This window comes from Saccopteryx bilineata, chromosome 10 (genome assembly GCF_036850765.1).
Source record: "Saccopteryx bilineata isolate mSacBil1 chromosome 10, mSacBil1_pri_phased_curated, whole genome shotgun sequence".
NCBI classification, from domain to species: Eukaryota; Metazoa; Chordata; class Mammalia; order Chiroptera; family Emballonuridae; genus Saccopteryx; species Saccopteryx bilineata.
Window position 1 is genome coordinate 35,750,325 of NC_089499.1, and position 17,877 is coordinate 35,768,201.

Below are 17,877 nucleotides of genomic sequence, written 5' to 3' on the forward strand. Positions count from 1 at the left end.
TAGTTTGGGGACCCCTGCCGTATACAGACTCGTCACTGACTGATGGCCTACCAGAATGAGGTTTCTCCACCAAACTGCCAGTTTCCTTCAACTGCTTATCCCATCGAGTAATGTTATTCCTATGTGGTGGCGCTTTGTTATAAACGTGCTGATATTCACGTTGCACTTTGGTCATGGACTCAAATTTAGCGAGCCACAGAACACACTGAACTTTCCTCTGTACCGTCCACATCTCGACTGGCATGGCTGTGGGCTGCTCCGTTATATACACGGTGTTACATCATCATCTGCGCATGCGCACATGCTGCCACATCATCCTACAGAAACTGGGAGGGTTTTCCTTTTATTTGGTGCAGATTTCACATTTCTATCGTCTTTTGTTGCTTTCCTGTGACTGGTCAAAAGTGCATCATGACTTTATGGACACACTGTAGTTCATAAGAGGATATGAGGGTAATCATAACAATGCCATTGTTCAAGTGCCTGCTATACTTAGCAACTTCAAATACATTATCCCTAACCATCACAACAATACCACAATGTAGGTACTATTATTTCTTTTCTAAACTCAAGCAAACAGTCTCAGAGAACTTACCTAATTCCTTCATGCCTTACTTGTGGAAAGTAACTAAACTGGGATGTGAAACAGGCTCGTCTGGCTGTAAGCCCCATGATCTTTCCATATGGTGAAAACAATGTATGTGTGCACGTGCACATAGGCATGAGGGCACGTGCGTGCGCATGCCTCCTTTCATAAAGAACAGCTCACTGAACTGAACTTCCAAAGGATTTTCCTGGTGGTTTTATTTAGCTCCAAAAGTTTATGTCTTTAAAAATGTCAATTTAAAAAACCTATTAAGAATCTCTGTGATGACATCACCTGGGAGGGAGATGTCTTGCTCTAGGAATGATGATGAAAATTCACAGGCAGGCACTTTTCTGGTAAACTATGCTAATAACCTCTTTAACTTCTTGCATCCTGGCATTATTAAACTCAGCTGCTGGGCCACTCAGACACCTGCTCTGTGACCAATACCCAAGGTAGTTTATTGGCCTAGAACTCTCAAGGTGATGAGTCCCACCCTTAGGAGGCTGAGCCTACAGAAAGCAGTGGGTCACTGCTGAGCTGCCCACACTCTTACCTAATAGAAGGCGTGGCTCAGCAGGAAGCTTGCCTGGAGCCAGAGGTAAGGGCTGGCACTGGGCCACATGGCTGCCCCGGGACTTTCTTTGTGGCAGATGTCAAGGTCTGCAGGGTGTTTTATTAAAAAGATAAAATGCAGTGGCTTAAAGGCCCCAGTCCTCTTCCCTGCAAAGCCTTGGTCTGTGTGGCATCAAGATCCTGGAGACAGCCCAGCCCAGCTGCTCCTGGGGGTGGGGAGGTCCTGTTCTATCAGCTTCCGGAGCTCAGCACAGCCTGTCCCCTTCCCTCCATGCTTGTTAGAAGCCCAGCGTGGTTTTCAGAGGCCATGTGGATGCCATATGTTCATGCCACTGAAGCATTTTACTGCCTGAGCAGAGGCACTTAGCACAGGGAAGAGCACATTGTTTTCACAGCTGGTTGGCTCTTAATCCTTCTTCAGGGCAGTCCATGCTCAAAGAGGGTGTCTGGAAAGTTGGAGAAGATGTTGGCCAAGCAGGGAGAAGGGCCCAAATCATTAATAATAAAATTTTGGTGCAAAATAATAATAATAATAATAAAGAAATTATATTCATATTTTTTTCCTTTAAGGGCAAATGATCATTAGTTTATATCAGTGATTCTCATTCTGCCAGTGTCAGTTTTGTCTCCCAATAATATTTAGCAATATCTGGGGATATTTTGGGTTGTCAAAACTCAGTGGAGATGAGGGTGCTACTGTCACCTAGTGGGTAGAGGCCAGGGATGATATTAAACATCCTACAATGCATAGGACAGTCTCCTACCACAAAGAATCCTCTGGCCCCGAGTGTCAAGAGTGCAAACATTGAGAAAACCTGGCTTATGGTAACTCTGAACAGGTAAGAAAGCTCCTCCTTCCTGTGCAACCTCATTGTCGTAGCAATTAAATTAGCCACATTCAGGACCGTGTGGGGAGGCAATGAGGCATAGCATTTAAGGGTGCGAGATCTGGGTTTGAATTTTAGGTGCCGAACTCTAGCTCTGTGGCCTTGAAGAGGTTAGCTAACTTCAGTGAGCCTCGGTGTCCTCTTCTGCCAAATGCAGACAGCACAGGTCACACCTAACCCTGTGAGGTCAAATTATGAGACAACAATAAGAAAGCATTTAGCTATTGAATACTAGTTAATGATAGGCATGCTAAAGTATTTAGGAAAAAGTGAGCTGATAACTATAATTTGTTTCAAAAGGTATTTAAAATGAATTAATGGATAGATATGGTGAAATACCCTAAAAAATTAATGGTTGACTCTAGATGGTGGTGGACATCTTCTTTCAACCTTGCCGTATATTTGAAATTTTCATAACAGAAAGTGGAGAACAAAACAAGAAAGCATTTAGCATCATGTCTACACAGAGCTACAAAGAACTGAGTGCTCAACACAGTGGGGGCCAGACAGAAGAAAACAGGTTTTAAGAGAAAGATGCCAACTACTCTGGTAACCCGGGATCTAGGATTGGAGTATGAAAGCTCTCAAGGAGGCCCAGACCTGTTGCCTCTCTCTTCAGAGGGTTCTTTCTTTGGCTCCAACAAGCCTCCCCACTGTAGACTCACACCCAACCGGGCACCTCATTGGCCTTCCCCGACTATACTGCTCACAAAAATTAGGGGATATTTCAAAATGAATATGAAGTGATTAAAAAAAAAAGAAGCATTTGATTTTTTTTTTTATTAAACAAGAACATCAGAAAAGCAAACGACGAGTCAAAGACAGTTGTTTGATTAAGCAAATGAGATGCAAAACCAACTTTTATTTCATTGGTAAAAATGCACTATACAAAAAGTTGAAAGTACTGGAGTAGCTGCACGTTCCCTGATCCCCTAATTTTTGTGAACAGTGTATTACTGTCCACTTTGTCAGCCTTGCTAACTGGTTACTCTTGTGTTCAGGTCTTCTTTCAAAGGCCAAGCAGGACTCCAGTGATGGTCTGATCAGGGAGAAACAATTGACAATACCTGATGCTTAGGCACATGTCACTGCTCATCACTGTCACATGTCAGTGCACAGAGCCAGGGAGGCCCCAGCCTCTCTACTGTTCCAAGGCTGAGCAAAATCAGGCCAGACTTAGCCCAAGCTGCCTCTGGTCCGACACCCCTCTGGCCTCCCATAGCCATTACGTGCCTTGAATGTCCTCTCCAGTCTTCAGAGCCCTGTCCTCAGAGCAACCCAGAAGCTCTGCTCTCCCCGAACCCCATGGAGCTCCTGGCACATGGCATTCCCTGCTGGCTTCAAAGGCACTCCAGGCAGGGGAGCACCGCAGAGCACCAAGAGAACTGCTTGGCTGCCTCCAACGGCCTTCAGTCAAAGTGCCAGGAGATGCCTTGGAAACCGTCTAGCTCAGCTTCCCCCAGCTGCTGAAGCTGAAGCTCAGAGAGGCGAAGGGATGGGACTGCCACCAGCCCGGAGGGTGCCTCTGCGCAAATCAGGAACAGTGCCCATCTGGAAGTGGCAGTCCTGAGCCAGAGTGAAAAATAGCCTGACAGTGAGAGCAGTCCAGGGCACAGGCCAGCAGAAAGGCTTCGCTGTGTACCATGCAATTCCATGCAGAAGCTCTGGGAAAGGGTTTGTCCAAAATCAAAAAATGAGTTGTCACAGAGCTGAGATCAGACTGACAACCTCTAGTAGAGACAGAGTCAGTCATACACAGAAAATGAACGGCTCGTGAACTCTCTGCTGTCCTTGCAAAGCAAGATAACTGGTCCGAAAGCCTGGATTTCACACTCCGTCTGCTTTGTGGCTCCTTTAGGGACAGAAAGGGGAAAGGCAGACAACCTGCATGTTGTGGGTGCCTTGGGATACCGCACACGGAGCTGGTGGCCCAGGAAAACCAGCGCATTCAAAGGAGTGAGGGAGCTCCAGTACCTGGGGAAGGGGAACCTCCTCACTCAGTTCAGAACCAACACTGAAAAATATAAGGTCAGATCCCAAAGGGCGGCTCAGTTTCGAAACTGTAACAGCCGGTATGGCACAGCGAGGGGAAAACAGAATCGTTTCAAAGAAACCCATTCCATTTCCCATCACTGGGGTATTTCATATGACTTTTGTGACGAGAATGACACGGCATATTAGAGGCTACTTCAATTGAAATCAGAGGAGTTGTTATATACTACAGCCTAAGCAACAGCAGCCTGCATCCAAACAGCTCGTTACACTGAGTCCCCTTTAGGCAACTTGCTTGCACTTATCTTCCCCTTTCTTGCCCTGAGTTTCCTTACCTGAGTAACCAGCTTGTGAACTCTGCTTCCCTGGTGCATCGAGAGGACTTCCTCCTCTTCCATTTGTCTAGCCTGTGTCAAAGATCAGTAGAGGTTTTCTACAAAGGGCAAGATACACCTAGCTCGGGTCTTGCAGGCCACATGGTCTGGGTCACAACTCTCCACTCTGTCACCGAAGCACAAAAGCAGCCATCGACAATTCGTAAATCCAAGGGTGTGGCTGTGTTCCAATAAAGTTTTATTTGTTATAAAAAAAAAAAACCAAACAGGCTTATATTGGGTTCACTGGCCACAGTTACCGAGCTCTGCTCTAGGTGGGCATGAGGCGGGCAGAACCTGTGCTCCAACTCATTGACATGTGTTGCAAGAGCCCAAAAAGGGGTGAGGCTCCTGGTCAAACAGAAGTTAGGAGCCAAGATGGCAATGGTGGGAGATTCTTCTTCTGATCCTCCCCTTCATTGTCCTCTAGTTGGGAAGGGGATTAAACAGAGAAGACTGGTATTATGCAGTCAGAGAAAGGGCTGACCTAGAGCATGGATGCTTCATTCTAAGACACTCCCCAAAAGCTAATTCCCATGGTACCTATCTGGGCATCAGGAGATTAATAAACTGGTATAAGGTTCGGCAAGCTGGACCGCTCTCTCCACTGCATTTTCCCAGGATACCAAAAGGACATCACTGCCAAAACAAAGACCTCGAGGTACCAATAGCATATTTAAGAATGCAAGTATTTTGTATTTGTTTCCAGGGGTCCCCAAACTTTTTACACAGAGGGTCAGTTCACTGTCCCTCAGACTATTGGAGGGCCGCCACATACAGTGCTCCTCTCACTGACCACCAATGAAAGAGGTGCCCCTTCCGGAAGTGAGGCAGGGGGCCAGATAAATGGCCTCAGGGGCCTCATGCGGCCCGCGGGCCGTAGTTTGGGGATGCCTGGTAGGCAATGAAATTGGACTTATTGTCTATATAACCAGGACTTTTTTTTTTTTAACAGTGAATGAAACCTACATAGGATTTCTCAGAGGCTAAGATATGGATGACATTAGTGTGACTAGAGGCCTTATCTTTTCTTGGGAATCAGGGAACCTCCACGCCAGACAGTAATGGCGAAGGGGTAGCGATACATCTTGCTCAGTGTCCCTATGGGTTGAAATAATAACTGCTAACAGCTGAGCGAAGTTACTCTATGCCAGACACTAATCAATGTGCTTTAAGGCCCTTCACATTTAATAACCTCACAACAACCTGTGAGTTGGGACCCATTGTTATTATTATTATTATTCCATATTAAGAAATAATGGAACTGAGACACAGAAAAGTTGAGAAACTTGTCCCAAATAATGTAGCTACAAGTGGTGGAGCTCAGATTTGAACCCAGGTATCCCAGCTCCAGAGCCAGTCCTCTTAACTTCTAATAAGGCATCCTATATAGGTGATCAATACATGTTTCAGGGTCAGTGACAGCAGCGACTCTGAGAGGTGGGAAACAAAGGACAAGTTGAAAGGTAAGCCAGATAGTGCTTGACGGCCCGTGGACTCATTCTGCACCACGCTCTCCTGAGCTGGGGCACACTGTCCTGCCCTGAGGGCTCTGGAAGGCCAGCTGAACTCTAAGAGTGGTGGCTGCTATTCGAAGAGCTTCAGGAAGACATGGGCATCTGGAAAGAAAGCCCCTTCTTCAAAAGCCTAAGGCTGGAAGGCCCTGGAAATATGCCTACAGGTGGAATGGTGCTCTCTCTGGGCACTTTCAGAGCCTTCCCTAAGGGGGCAGGAGAGAGAAAACGGCCCCAGAGCAACCCCCACCCCATTCTCTCCGACCCTTCTCCTGGGGAGAGCCGGGGTCTGGCATTCTGAATTTCCCAGTGATTGGGACAAGGACCAGGGCAGCTGAGGAGGCGGAAGAGAAAGGCAGGGCCGAGCTGGGGCTAGCAGTAATGGCTTTGTTCAGTAGACCACTTGGTTTTTCCTTTCTTGATACTCAGACTATTTTTTTTCTTACTTTTCTTTCTTAGAACATTTTCAATTCAGAAGCTATTTTCATGTTTCTTTTTCTTGTCTAACGTTGGCATTTAGAAGCAGGAACGGTAATCTAATTACATGGGAGAGCGTCCCAGGGTAGCGAAGGAGGAACACACTTCTACCATCTTTCAATGTATTGTGTTCTTGGCTTGTGTCTTTCACAAAACACTTGCTTAAATTGCTCCTAATAAAATGTGGAACAAAACTGTTTGATTTACTTGCTGATCAAACATCTATTTCTCATTACTGTCTCTTGCTCACACAGTTTGATAAATAGGATGCAAGGAGTCTGTATATTAAATTATTTTCATGAGTCAGAGAACCTGTATACTCAAGTCGTGGTTTCTCTTTTATGAGCTGCGTCACTTCGGCCCAAATCACTTCCCATCTCTGGATCTCGGTTTTCCTTATTTACAAGATGCAGCACTGAATAAAAAGTTCAAAAGTGCCTTTTGGCAGTATCACTCTAGGCTAAGCAGATGGTGAGGCTTTCATTTCCTCCCTGGACCGTCTTCCCCGTCCTTTTCCCTACAGTAACCCTTTTAACCAGGTTTCACCTTGTGAAGGAAGGGAAGCAAAGATCAAATAGACCCTAAGAATCACCACAATGTCCTTAGAACAGGAAGAATTTTTCATTTTAACTCTCCAGAAACACACACACACACACACACACACACACACACACACGAAATATATATGATAGCTGAATGTGAACTTTTCAATAATCAATTATAATGTACCAGTAAGAAAATTTCTATTCTGAGCAGCCAGCAAGTATTTGGTAAAGGGATTATTTCTTTACTGAAGGACAAAAATAAAAAAGCCACACATCGAGGAGACCCAAGTCACCCTGTATCTCCCAAGCAAGGCTGCCAATAAAGCTGGACCTTCAAAGGGATCGGAGGGAAACAACTTCAGAAAAATGCCAGCCTCAGAGGGAACAAACTTAGGATCCTCAACGTCCACAGCTAAGCTGTCACCACAAATGTACCGGTCATATTTCATTCTAAGTCACTGCCACAAAAGTCCCGGACATCAGGCTAGGATAGCGCTCATCAGGCACCTGAAAATAAAATATTCCTTCATGGACTGTGGGCATTGGAAGTAAAAAATACAAATCGATTTTAGCTCATAACACATATCTACTCTGAAAACATCCAAGAACACAAATGAAATGTACACATGATGAGCAAGGAACAGGGGGGAGTTCCCTGACTTATAGGATCGGACAATAGAAAAGGCCAGACAACCTCTAAGATCCTTGCAATCCGGATCCACTGCAGTAAAAAGAAACCAAAAATCCGATGAGGCGCCAGGCATTACCTCTTGGATTGGACTCAATCGCATCACAACAGCCACATCAGAAATTCCACCTGACATCCTTGACATCAAGACTTTCTGAACTCCTCAGCATGTCAGACCACTCGCCCTCAGAAGCAGTGCTTGGGCTCACCCAAGAGCTGACAAAAATTAAAGGCTGAAATTCCTACCACTATGCTGGGAGTCCCGTTGCAATGCCCCCCTTTCAACTCGGACTTCTAAGCAGTGTTTACATGCAACATAAAGTGACGGCTGATCAAGGTAGGGTCTGAAATAAACTAGATGGTTCCCCTGAACCCATCACCCGCTGAAGAGAAATGGCATTCAGGGGAGAAATATGGAAACGAGGGAGGAAATGGCAGTGACGAGAAGAGAAGTCAAAGGAGCCCTGAGACGGGAAAACCGGCTTCCTCGGAACTTTTCCCTCAGAAAATGAAGAAAAAAACAACAACAACCGAAAAGGCTGAGGATCACTGAGCTTTTACTTCCATCAGTTCCCCTTCCGGCACCGAAATTTTCTTTCCTCTTCAAATATGAAAATCCTATTGGAAACCCCAGTTTATGTTCTTTCTCTATAAGACTTTTCTAAACCCATGCACCCCACACACAAAAATTGCTCCATTATCTGAGATCAAAAAATGTCTTGTTTGACTCACCTAGCAATAATGCTCACCCTGTCTTGCATCATCTCCTAGTTTTTTCAGAGCAGTAAACGGCACAGGTAGGTGTTCGATATACACCAGTTAATTAAGAAAGACTAACAAGAAAGGAGTAAAGAGAACAGAACAAAAATGTGCCACAGAGCATGGAGCCTAGACCTGTTGTGACGAAGAAGAAATGAAAATTTCATGCAAGCTAAGGAAAAACTGCACCCGGGAGGCACCTGAAAATATCTGGCGACTTGAAGGAAGGTTGTAAGGAAAGGAAAGATGGATGGAAGAGAGGATTAATAGAAATAATAAAAAGGAAGAAAGTGAGGAGGGGAAAGAAAAAGGCAGAAGGAGGGAGGGAGAAAAAAAAATGGGAGGAAGAAAGAAGACCGGAAGAAAGGATGGAAAGAAACATGGAAGGAAAGAGAGAAGAAAGAGGGGGAGGAAGGAGAAAGGAGGGTGAAGAAAGGGGGCAAGGTGAGGATGCAGGACGAGGCTTACCCTTGTGCTTCTGGGTCCTCCATTTTTACACTTGCTCCCTTTCTATTTCGATACTATCTCCTTGGTGCCTCACAGGCTACCCAGCACCTGGTTCCAGGCTGGTTGGTGCACTGCACAAGGCTGGTGTGCACCACTTCCAATGCCGACTTGCTTCACTAGTTGGCACCCACCATCTCCTGCCAGTACGGCGCCTCCAACCCTGGAAAGTCAGCCCCAGGAAGGCTGCATCTCATGGCCCAGGATTCAGAGCTCGGGAGGACATCTGGGCACAAGCCCGAGGCACCACTAGCCTTCCACCAGGAGTTGCAGTGGGAGGCCTTCTCCTCTTATTTGTGCCAAGGCAATCACATGACACGCTCACTCAATCCATCGGCTTCCAGGGCAGCCCATCAGGGAATCGAGGCTCCAAGGCTCCATGGGGTGGGGATAGGGGAGGGCCTTTGAGGATCCTCATTGGCACACAGCCATGCCTCCCTCTCTGCCAACCCCCTGAGGCACTACCAGCATCCCTCCTCCACCTGCGTCCTCAACCCACCCCCAGGACCTACATACTCAATGCAGTGTGCGCCCAGACAGCACAGGAAGGTTGCAACCTAAATTTTAGCAAATGCACAGCTCTTTGTGGAAACCCCCATAAAGGATCCCAGGCAGCTCCAGGCTTCCCCAGGTGTCTTTGGCCCTACTGTTCCCTTTTCCCTCCAACAGAAATGCCACAACATTACAAGCGTTCACACGCACACATATATAATACATATTTAAAAGAAATTTGCCATGGAGAACACATTCATTGAAGATATAATAAAGGGCATCTTAATGGAAAATAAGGTCTATGCCTCAGGGAGGTCCATAAACCCCTGATACTGGATGCAGATTTTTGTCTCTAAGTGTGTTGACATTTCAGGAAAGAGTCCACAGGTTTCAGTAGATTTTCCAAGGGAACTGTGATCCAAACGAGATTAAAACTACCACCCAGCACAAGGCAAGTTGTCAATCAATCAGAAAAAGAAGGCACGCTTACTTTGTCAAAGATGACTAAACGTCATGAAAATTCATTTCCTAGAATTTCATTACCTATTTCTCTAAGGTGACAATTAAATTTTAATATGGGAGCTTTCTTCCCCTTCCACTCTGCATCATCTCAGAGGCAAATCAATCTCTGTGCCCACCCATCTGTCTGTCTGTCTGTCTGCCCCACAAGCCCTGCAGCCCATATCTGCTGGTGATGGCAAGAAAGGCCATTCAAACTTGTGACACTTCATTAAGCACCCGCTCGCCGCCACACCCCAGCTCTAAATTAACGTAAACCAATTCCAAATGAATAAGCCTTGGGAATGCACGCTTCTGTCCATCCAAACGCACTCAAAAAGTAAGATTGAGTGGTTTTCAAGGAAGTTGCGGTCTTAGTATACCAAATTATTGTCTCGAAACTTAAAATATTGCCGGGAGAACCAGCAGGGGTTCTTGTAAAATATTTAAGTAAGCCCTAAGATAGCATGGCTGGGACCTGAAGAGTGATTCGATTGCTACAGAATTGAACGAAGCCAAGGAGAATCAGGCGCCGCCCTGGAGCGGGCGCCGGAACACGAAATAATGGGAAGATCTGCTTTATCACATTATTTTTAAAAAGCCGTTAGCTAACTCTGCAGCTGCGAATCACTGCTCACATATGGCTCGGCTGTCACCTTTATGAATCATGTTTTATCTTGGAAAGATGGTCCTCTATTACCTTTCCTTCTGCACGTTCCTAAGGAGTTGTAAAACAAGAAAATAGGAAAAGCTCTGAGGGTCCCCGTGCCAGGATCAACATTTACAAACAGGACAAGCAGGAGAGTGTGTCCAAGTTTCGCATCCCATCCAATCTGTGAAGCCGAGCATTACAATCTTCGTCTCCGAGCTGCGGAGATCGTGCCATCTTTTAGGAAAAGGAACTTTTACTCTAAGACTTTGCCTTGATTACACATGAAGTTGTCTAAGCCCTGGAGTATGAGTAGCCAGAATACTCAGGTAGCTGCTGTTTTAGAGAAAGGATTTAAATAAATTTGAATCAGAGTGATATAGGCACGGTATTTGCTTGAGGGTCTCTATGCCCGGGGACCAGTCTATAACATCATGTAGCTAAAAAACAAATTTGGTGAATGAAGGTAAATAGACATTAATTGGGGCATATAAAGATAGACATGTATAGAAATACAGAAGGCTTTCAGTGATCCCCGTATGATTTGTCCAGTTACTTTAAAAAAAAAACAAAAAACTGAATGATAGAGGAAACCAAGATAAAACTCAGGATTCAGGAAAATTTGCCTTAATGCTCACAATTAACACAGGGATACCACTTACTGAACTGCAACATTAGTCATACTTCAGCAGATCAAAAGGCAATCTCTCTGCTTCTAGTCCTAAGACTAATGGCTTTTAGAAGTCCCAGCTATTAGCAGTGCTCACAAACTAAAAGCCTAAAAAGGAACAAATTGTGCTCCTCGGCCAGGACAACGAGGCAGTCTGTCCATGCAACACTCCTTCCACCCACGGAGCCTAAAGGGACGAGAGTCAGAACGTGGTACAAACTGCATGTCGCCAGTGTTGGTCTTGTCCCGTCCCTTCTACCTTCTACCCTTCTCTTCCCCAAAGGGAGGAAGTGGCCGGGGTCCTGCACGTGGAAGCCAAAAGCTTGTGCGAGGGCTGTCCCCTTCCTCTTCGCAGGGCTGCTCAGGGTCCCGCTTGCTCTCAGCTGTCTGGCCTGCCACAGTGAGAAGTCACTTACCACCCCGGGAGGCAATCAGGGCTGCTCCGTCTGCACCCCAGCGCTCTGGAGGCTGGAATGAAAAGCCCAGCGCAGCCTGGGATGAGGACGCGGAGGCTGAGGCTCTGCTCACATCTCAGCAGAGGCAGCGTGCCACCCTCCCAAATGAGTGCAGAAATAAATGATAACCCCATGGTCAAATCTGCAGAGCTGAGCAGATGGAAACCCTGGCTTTTTTTTTTTTTTTTTTTTTTCAGGAAAGAGGACCAGTTACTAACAGGGAGCATAGCATATGCTTTGAATCAGGAGTCAGCTACCCAAATCACACCACGGAGCCTTTCTCCGAGGAGGACACATGTCATATGTCTCCCCAGGGGGTAGAGGACACTAAGAGCCAGGAGGTGGCCATCACCCCTCCCTTCATTCATCGCCTACCACGTAATCAATCTATAGCTGTCCTCCTCCCTGTACAATAATTTTGGAAACTAAGTGTGATTTCTACATATGATTTTGGTACATGAGTGAAGGGATCTTAGGCATACCTGGCACAGGACCAAGATTATGGCAAGAGCCATACTCACCACAAGTTTGTTCTTCAAGTCCGTCTCCAGAAAGCAACCCAGGACAAGGATTCAGCAAAATTTTGATGCTCTCAACTCTTAGATCCCTTTGTGTCTCTCCATGTCAGACACTTGATATCCCTGTGACAGCAGACGGTCATGCTTTCTGACCCTGCCTAGTAATTCCAGCTGATGCTAAATGAATATGATGGATGGGGACTCACGAGGCTGTGGCTGTCACGGTGGCAGACTGGGGTGCAAGGCACCCTCCTCTCTAATATTATGTTGAAGAGCTGCACGAGCAGGATCCTTGGAGACCAAATCAGACCCTTTGGTTTTATAAATGAGGAAATAAAACCCGGACCATAAATCGTTTATCTCACAAAGCACAATCATTCATCCTATAAACACCTACTGTGTACAAGTTCCTCACAACACAGAGCAATAAAATTTTATCAGTGAGATACTTGATTCATAGGCCCATGTTTCAAAATAATACTCCCTTGGATTTTCTGAAGTCTATGTATGTTTCCCACCTGGAGATGGCCCAATGGAGATATGCCTCCATGGCAGTTACTGGCAAACATTTTCTATAAAAAGCAAGGATAACCGGCATTGTGGGGTGCACAGTCTCCGCCACAGCGACTCAGCTCTGCCACTGTCGCGTGAGAGCAGCTACAGCCAGCAAAGTTAGGTTCCAATAAACTTTGTTTCCAAAAAAAAAAAAAAAGTCCACATGCTGGATTTGACAGAGGGGCTATATTTGGCTGACCCCTGCCCTAGGGGGTCTCCTTTGATAATGACCTTTGTGGGCTGCAGATCTCAAGTTTGCCTAGTCGGGTCTTATTTCACCTCAAATAGCCCTCGGATACATTGAAGTGTATGAATAGATATAAATATAAAATATCTTAATATATTTCACATATTATATTTTATCTACAGTGTGTCCGTAAAGTCATGGTGCACTTTTGACCAGTCACAGGAAAGCAACAAAAGACGATAGAAATGTGAAATCTGCACCAAATAAAAGGAAAACTCTCCCAGTTTCATACCTATTCAGTGCAGTTCGATGTGGGCTCACACACAGATTTTTAGGGCTCCTTAGGTAGCTATCCCATATAGCTTCTACAGACTCATCACTGACTGATGGCCTACCAGAACGGGGTTTCTCCACCAAACTGCCGGTTTCCTTCAACTGCTTATCCCACCAAGTAATGTTATTCCTATGTGGTGGCGCTTCGTTATAAACGCGCCGATATTCACATTGCACTTTGGTCACGAATTCGAATTTAGCGAGCCACAGAACACACTGAATTTTTCTCTATACCATCCACATCTCGACTGGCATGGCCGTGGGCTGCTCCGCTGTATAGACAGTGTTATGTCATCATCTGTGCATGTGCACATACTGCCACATCATCCTACAGAAACTGGGAGGGTTTTCCTTTTATTTGGTGCAGATTTCACATTTCTATCGTCTTTTGTTGCTTTCCTGTGACTGGTCAAAAGTGCACCATGACTTTACGGACACCCTGTATATTTCATGTATATACCCAAATCACACCACATATATAAGGGAAAACTAACAGAAAAAGGAGCTTAGAAAAGTGAACATTATAAGCAGCTATTATAACTACTCATACAACACAAGGAAGGATGGGTATCAGAAATAGAACTGTTCCTGCCCATCCAAGCAAAGAAAGAAGTTTCCAAGTAACCAAGCACTGAGCCTCCCTAATTGAGTATTATCTCTTCTCCCCAGCTTAGGGAAGATGATGGTCCCAGGATGTTAGGTAGATTCCATCATCTTTTCATCACCACAGAAAATAACTCTCATCCATTCCCGCCGAAGGCCATTCTAGGCCAAGTTGCTTCTCTTGGTTGGCAAGGCCGACCCAGGGCAGATGTGAAGGGTTGGTCAATAAGCAGGTCTGATCTTCCCTGAGCCCGTTCCCTGGGCGGGTTGGATCGGTGAGAAACAGGTGGCCTGGCTACCTTCTTTTGTGCCCGCTTTAGAGAAAGGGGGTCTCCAAAGCGGCCCAAGCAATCTGCAAACTCAACAGGGTGCATCACATACAGTCAGAGTACGTGTTACTCACATGAGGCCACTGAGTCAAAATCTGAGAATTCTGGGCAAAAGCTCACAACTTAAACACAGCACAAGAAGCCTGGCTAACAGGGTTTCCAGGAGGTAGCCCTCATGAGTTGTATCTCAGACTCTCATTTGATATGAAGGTGATTCAACAATCATTTATGTCTCACACCCTACCCGTGCTTGTTTCAGGAAAGAGATTTCCTCCAAAAGTTCTAGTCACCTAGCAAATGGGTCCTGTATCCAGAGATGCCATGTGAAGGAACCCACGCTGCCTCAGGTCAACCAACGGAGATGCTTCATGTCAAACTTCAGCCGTTAAGGATGATGACAAATGATCACCTAGCATCACATGTCTTTGCTTGGTTCGTTTTGGCTACTGGAGGTGCTATGTGGCAACAAACATCAGTGATACAGTTGTTTGGTGTTGAAAAGGCCAAACGGTCAGATGACTGGCAGGTTCCCTCTTTCTAACCCCTCACCCAAGGATTACTGCCTCTAAATAGCCACACTGATCTTGCTCTAGCATCCACCTTAGTTCACTGGTTTCTACAAAAATAGAAGATGGCCTGAATTCATTGATCATCAGTTGAGAGCCACACTGAGTTATGGCAGCTCTGACTCAGTTGATTTTACTCCATAAAACTTAATGATGCCATAAAATATTCAGAGTCAGCCAGACAGAGCATCAGTGTCGGAACAACCGCAGACCATTACCTACCAAAGGAAAATATCTACTAGGACTTCTCACTCCCATTAGTTAATGAGTAAAAAGGATGGGGAAGGGCACCGTCGCGGTCGTTAGCCCACGATTAAACCCAATCCAGCTGCCAACATTCCATAAAAGCCGCAAGCCCTCGAGCCCAATCTCCCTGTTAGGAGGCAGCAAGAGGGATCCCTCAGCGTGCTGGGGCTTCCTTCCAGACGGTGTGTGCTGCAAGGAACCCTGAAGGCAACCCTCATCACAAACTTTTATAAACTGTATCTTTTTAAAGACTTTCAGCTGGGAATGAGATCCTTCCCTGAATAGCAAAGCCACGGCATCTTAGTTTGTTCTGTGATTGGCAGTTTAACTGTTGCTCTTCCTTATCATAAAGACATACACATATACATACATTCACACACACACACATACACACACACACACACACACACACATACAAATTAAAAAAAAAACGGGATTCCAAAATTCCAAAGCAGGTCAGCCTTTTCTTTAGGGAAGTCACCATCACTAAAAACATAGGCTAAGACTTAAGAGAGGCCCTCGTGTTTGGTTTGTTTGTTTTTTAAATGTCTGGGAGGAGATAAGACGTTTCTCATCTTTGATGACTACAAAAGTCATTAAAACAAATTAGGGTTCAGAATCAAAGAAAGACAGCGCTGCTTGCCAGATGGTTTAGGGCCACAGTTCTCAAAAGGTATAATTTCTAATACAGTAAATGTTGAGAGATTTAACCCAAGTAATAAAAAAGATCTTTCTGGGTTTTTAATAATTTTTGAAATTACAAAGGGGCCCTCAGACCAAAAAGTCTGAGAATCTCTGGTTTAGTGGAAATAAATGGTTTTTAAGTTTGTCTTGTCTCTTCTGTCTCCCACTAGCTGTGTGACTTTAGCCAAGTTACTTATCCTCTCTGGTCTTCAATTTTCTATGGATTAAAGACTATTGTGCTCAAGCATGCTCCCTACTGAAATACAATATCTAGAAGGTCAGGATTATGTCTGTAGGGTTCATTCTGTTCATTCTATATCTCCAGAGCCTAGCATTGCCAATTGCATAATACATAATCGGGTCTCAACAAATAATTTTGAGTTGATTGGCAGAGGATTGTGAGGTTTAAATAGAACCATATGCATAAAGTGCCCAGTAAGGTACCTGGCACATGGAAATGTCATAGGTGCTCAGTAAATGTCAGATCCCTTTCTGCACCACCAACGTTCTCAGTTGTACCACACAGAAGAGAAAATGCACAGTCTATCTATATAACGTGAACACTTAAGGCACTGGTTCTCAGTGTGGTACCCAAACAAAGAGCATGAGCACTACCCAAGGAAGTGTCACACATACAAATTATTTGGCTCCAACACTAGACCTACTCAATCAGAAACTCTAGAGGTGGGGCTCCTTGGTCCATGCTGTAACAAGCCCTCCGGGGATTCTACTGTGCTCAAGGGCGAGAACCGTGGCTTTAAGATATGCACAGGGTCTCCCTGAGAGAGGGGTATTGTGTGCTAGCAGACATGTGGACTTTGATAGCAGAAAGGACCCAATATGTTCTCTATCGCTGACTGCCCAGGACTTCTCTTGGACACAAGTAGCAGATACAAAAAGTCAAATGCAATAAACGACTGTTGTGGGTCTTGCAGGGTGAAGTGACGGATTCTGTATCCTGGCTCTGTATCCCGGGACCAGTGCTAAACATACCGGGCATTTGAAATAAAGCTGGACCCAGCAGGGACAGAGGAAGTTATATCTTAGGGAAACTACAGCATAACCCTTGAGTCAACTTTGTGGCTAGGCACAAAATGTGGGTGGGAACGGAGGTGGGGGAGAAGGGAGAAGGAAACCTAAGTGGTTGTGTCAGCAGCTACAGAAAGCATACATCCGATGGCTGATTTCTAGTATCCACAACTCCCTTGCAACACAGCAAACCATTACTACCATTAGGAAAATTACGCATGAATGCTAACCTTTGAGGGGTGCCACCAGCTAATAACAGTTAAAATTGGAGTAATTTCCATGTGCCCACAATAAGATGGGCACTGGGGATGCTATAGATGCATGCTGTCTCTTCCGGGGATCACAGCTATGCTAGCGTAAGGGCACTATCATTATTCTAATTTTACATCTGTAGAATTGGAGCTTCAAGGGATTAAGCAGAGGCAGGATTCAAAACCAGGAAGGCTTGGCTTAAAATGTATGCCCTTCACTAATAATTCTACCTGCCTATACAGAGAACAGTCTTGCAAATATTTATATTTGTGAATAATGAAGCACATTTTAGATAGGGGCTATAATTCAAAGTCAATGCATTAACTAAACCTCCCATAATAATCCTTGAAAACAATCCCGTCCATGGTTCATCATGTGCAATACATATTGCATTAATATACAATGTCGTACAGTAATATAGCTGTACAATTTCACACATTAAGTTAAATTACATAATATGGAGCAAATAATCCAAATATGAGTATTTATAACAAACAACAGAGGTTATAGAATTGATTCTGAGTAAGTTAAATGGACATGGTGGCCACCCACAAACCTGGCCTGAACACAGGACATAAGCTAAGGGAATGGACAGGCACACAGGTAACAGAGGGAGTACTCTATGTACCAGAAGGTTCTAGGTACTCTGGACTTATAGCCAGAAGCGCACTATTCAGCTGCTTCTGGAAAAGCTAGTATTATGCCCTGGGAGAGGGTATACACGTGCCTGGAGGGCACACTCACATGGCAGGGGTGAGAGCGGCCAGGCCTGGAGGGTGGCTGAGGAAAGAGGATTTGAACCCTCTTGAGAGAAGCAGATGTAGAGAGATGGATAAGAAACAAAAATGATATGAAACATGGATTTGAGAAAAATAAGCCAGTCTTAGAATTTGGGTGGGGACACCTAGA

General features: G+C 45.2%; 1 protein-coding gene across 5 annotated transcripts in view; it reads right to left on the reverse strand.

Moving 5' to 3' along the window:
- Positions 1–17,877, reverse strand: part of CPNE4 (copine 4) — a 531,556-nt gene that overhangs the window by 501,827 nt on the left and 11,852 nt on the right. The window contains exon 1 of one of the 5 annotated variants that reach the window (XM_066245257.1): positions 11,628–11,679. The exons of 3 other annotated variants lie outside the window; for them this stretch is intronic. Coding sequence is in view for 1 of the 2 variants with exons in the window: in XM_066245255.1 (XP_066101352.1) it covers positions 8,867–8,889 (23 nt within the window). In the remaining variant the exon portion in view is untranslated. Of the gene's footprint in view, positions 1–8,866; positions 9,166–11,627; positions 11,680–17,877 lie in introns of those variants that run through there. One more of the 5 variants, XM_066245255.1, reaches the window with a different exon arrangement.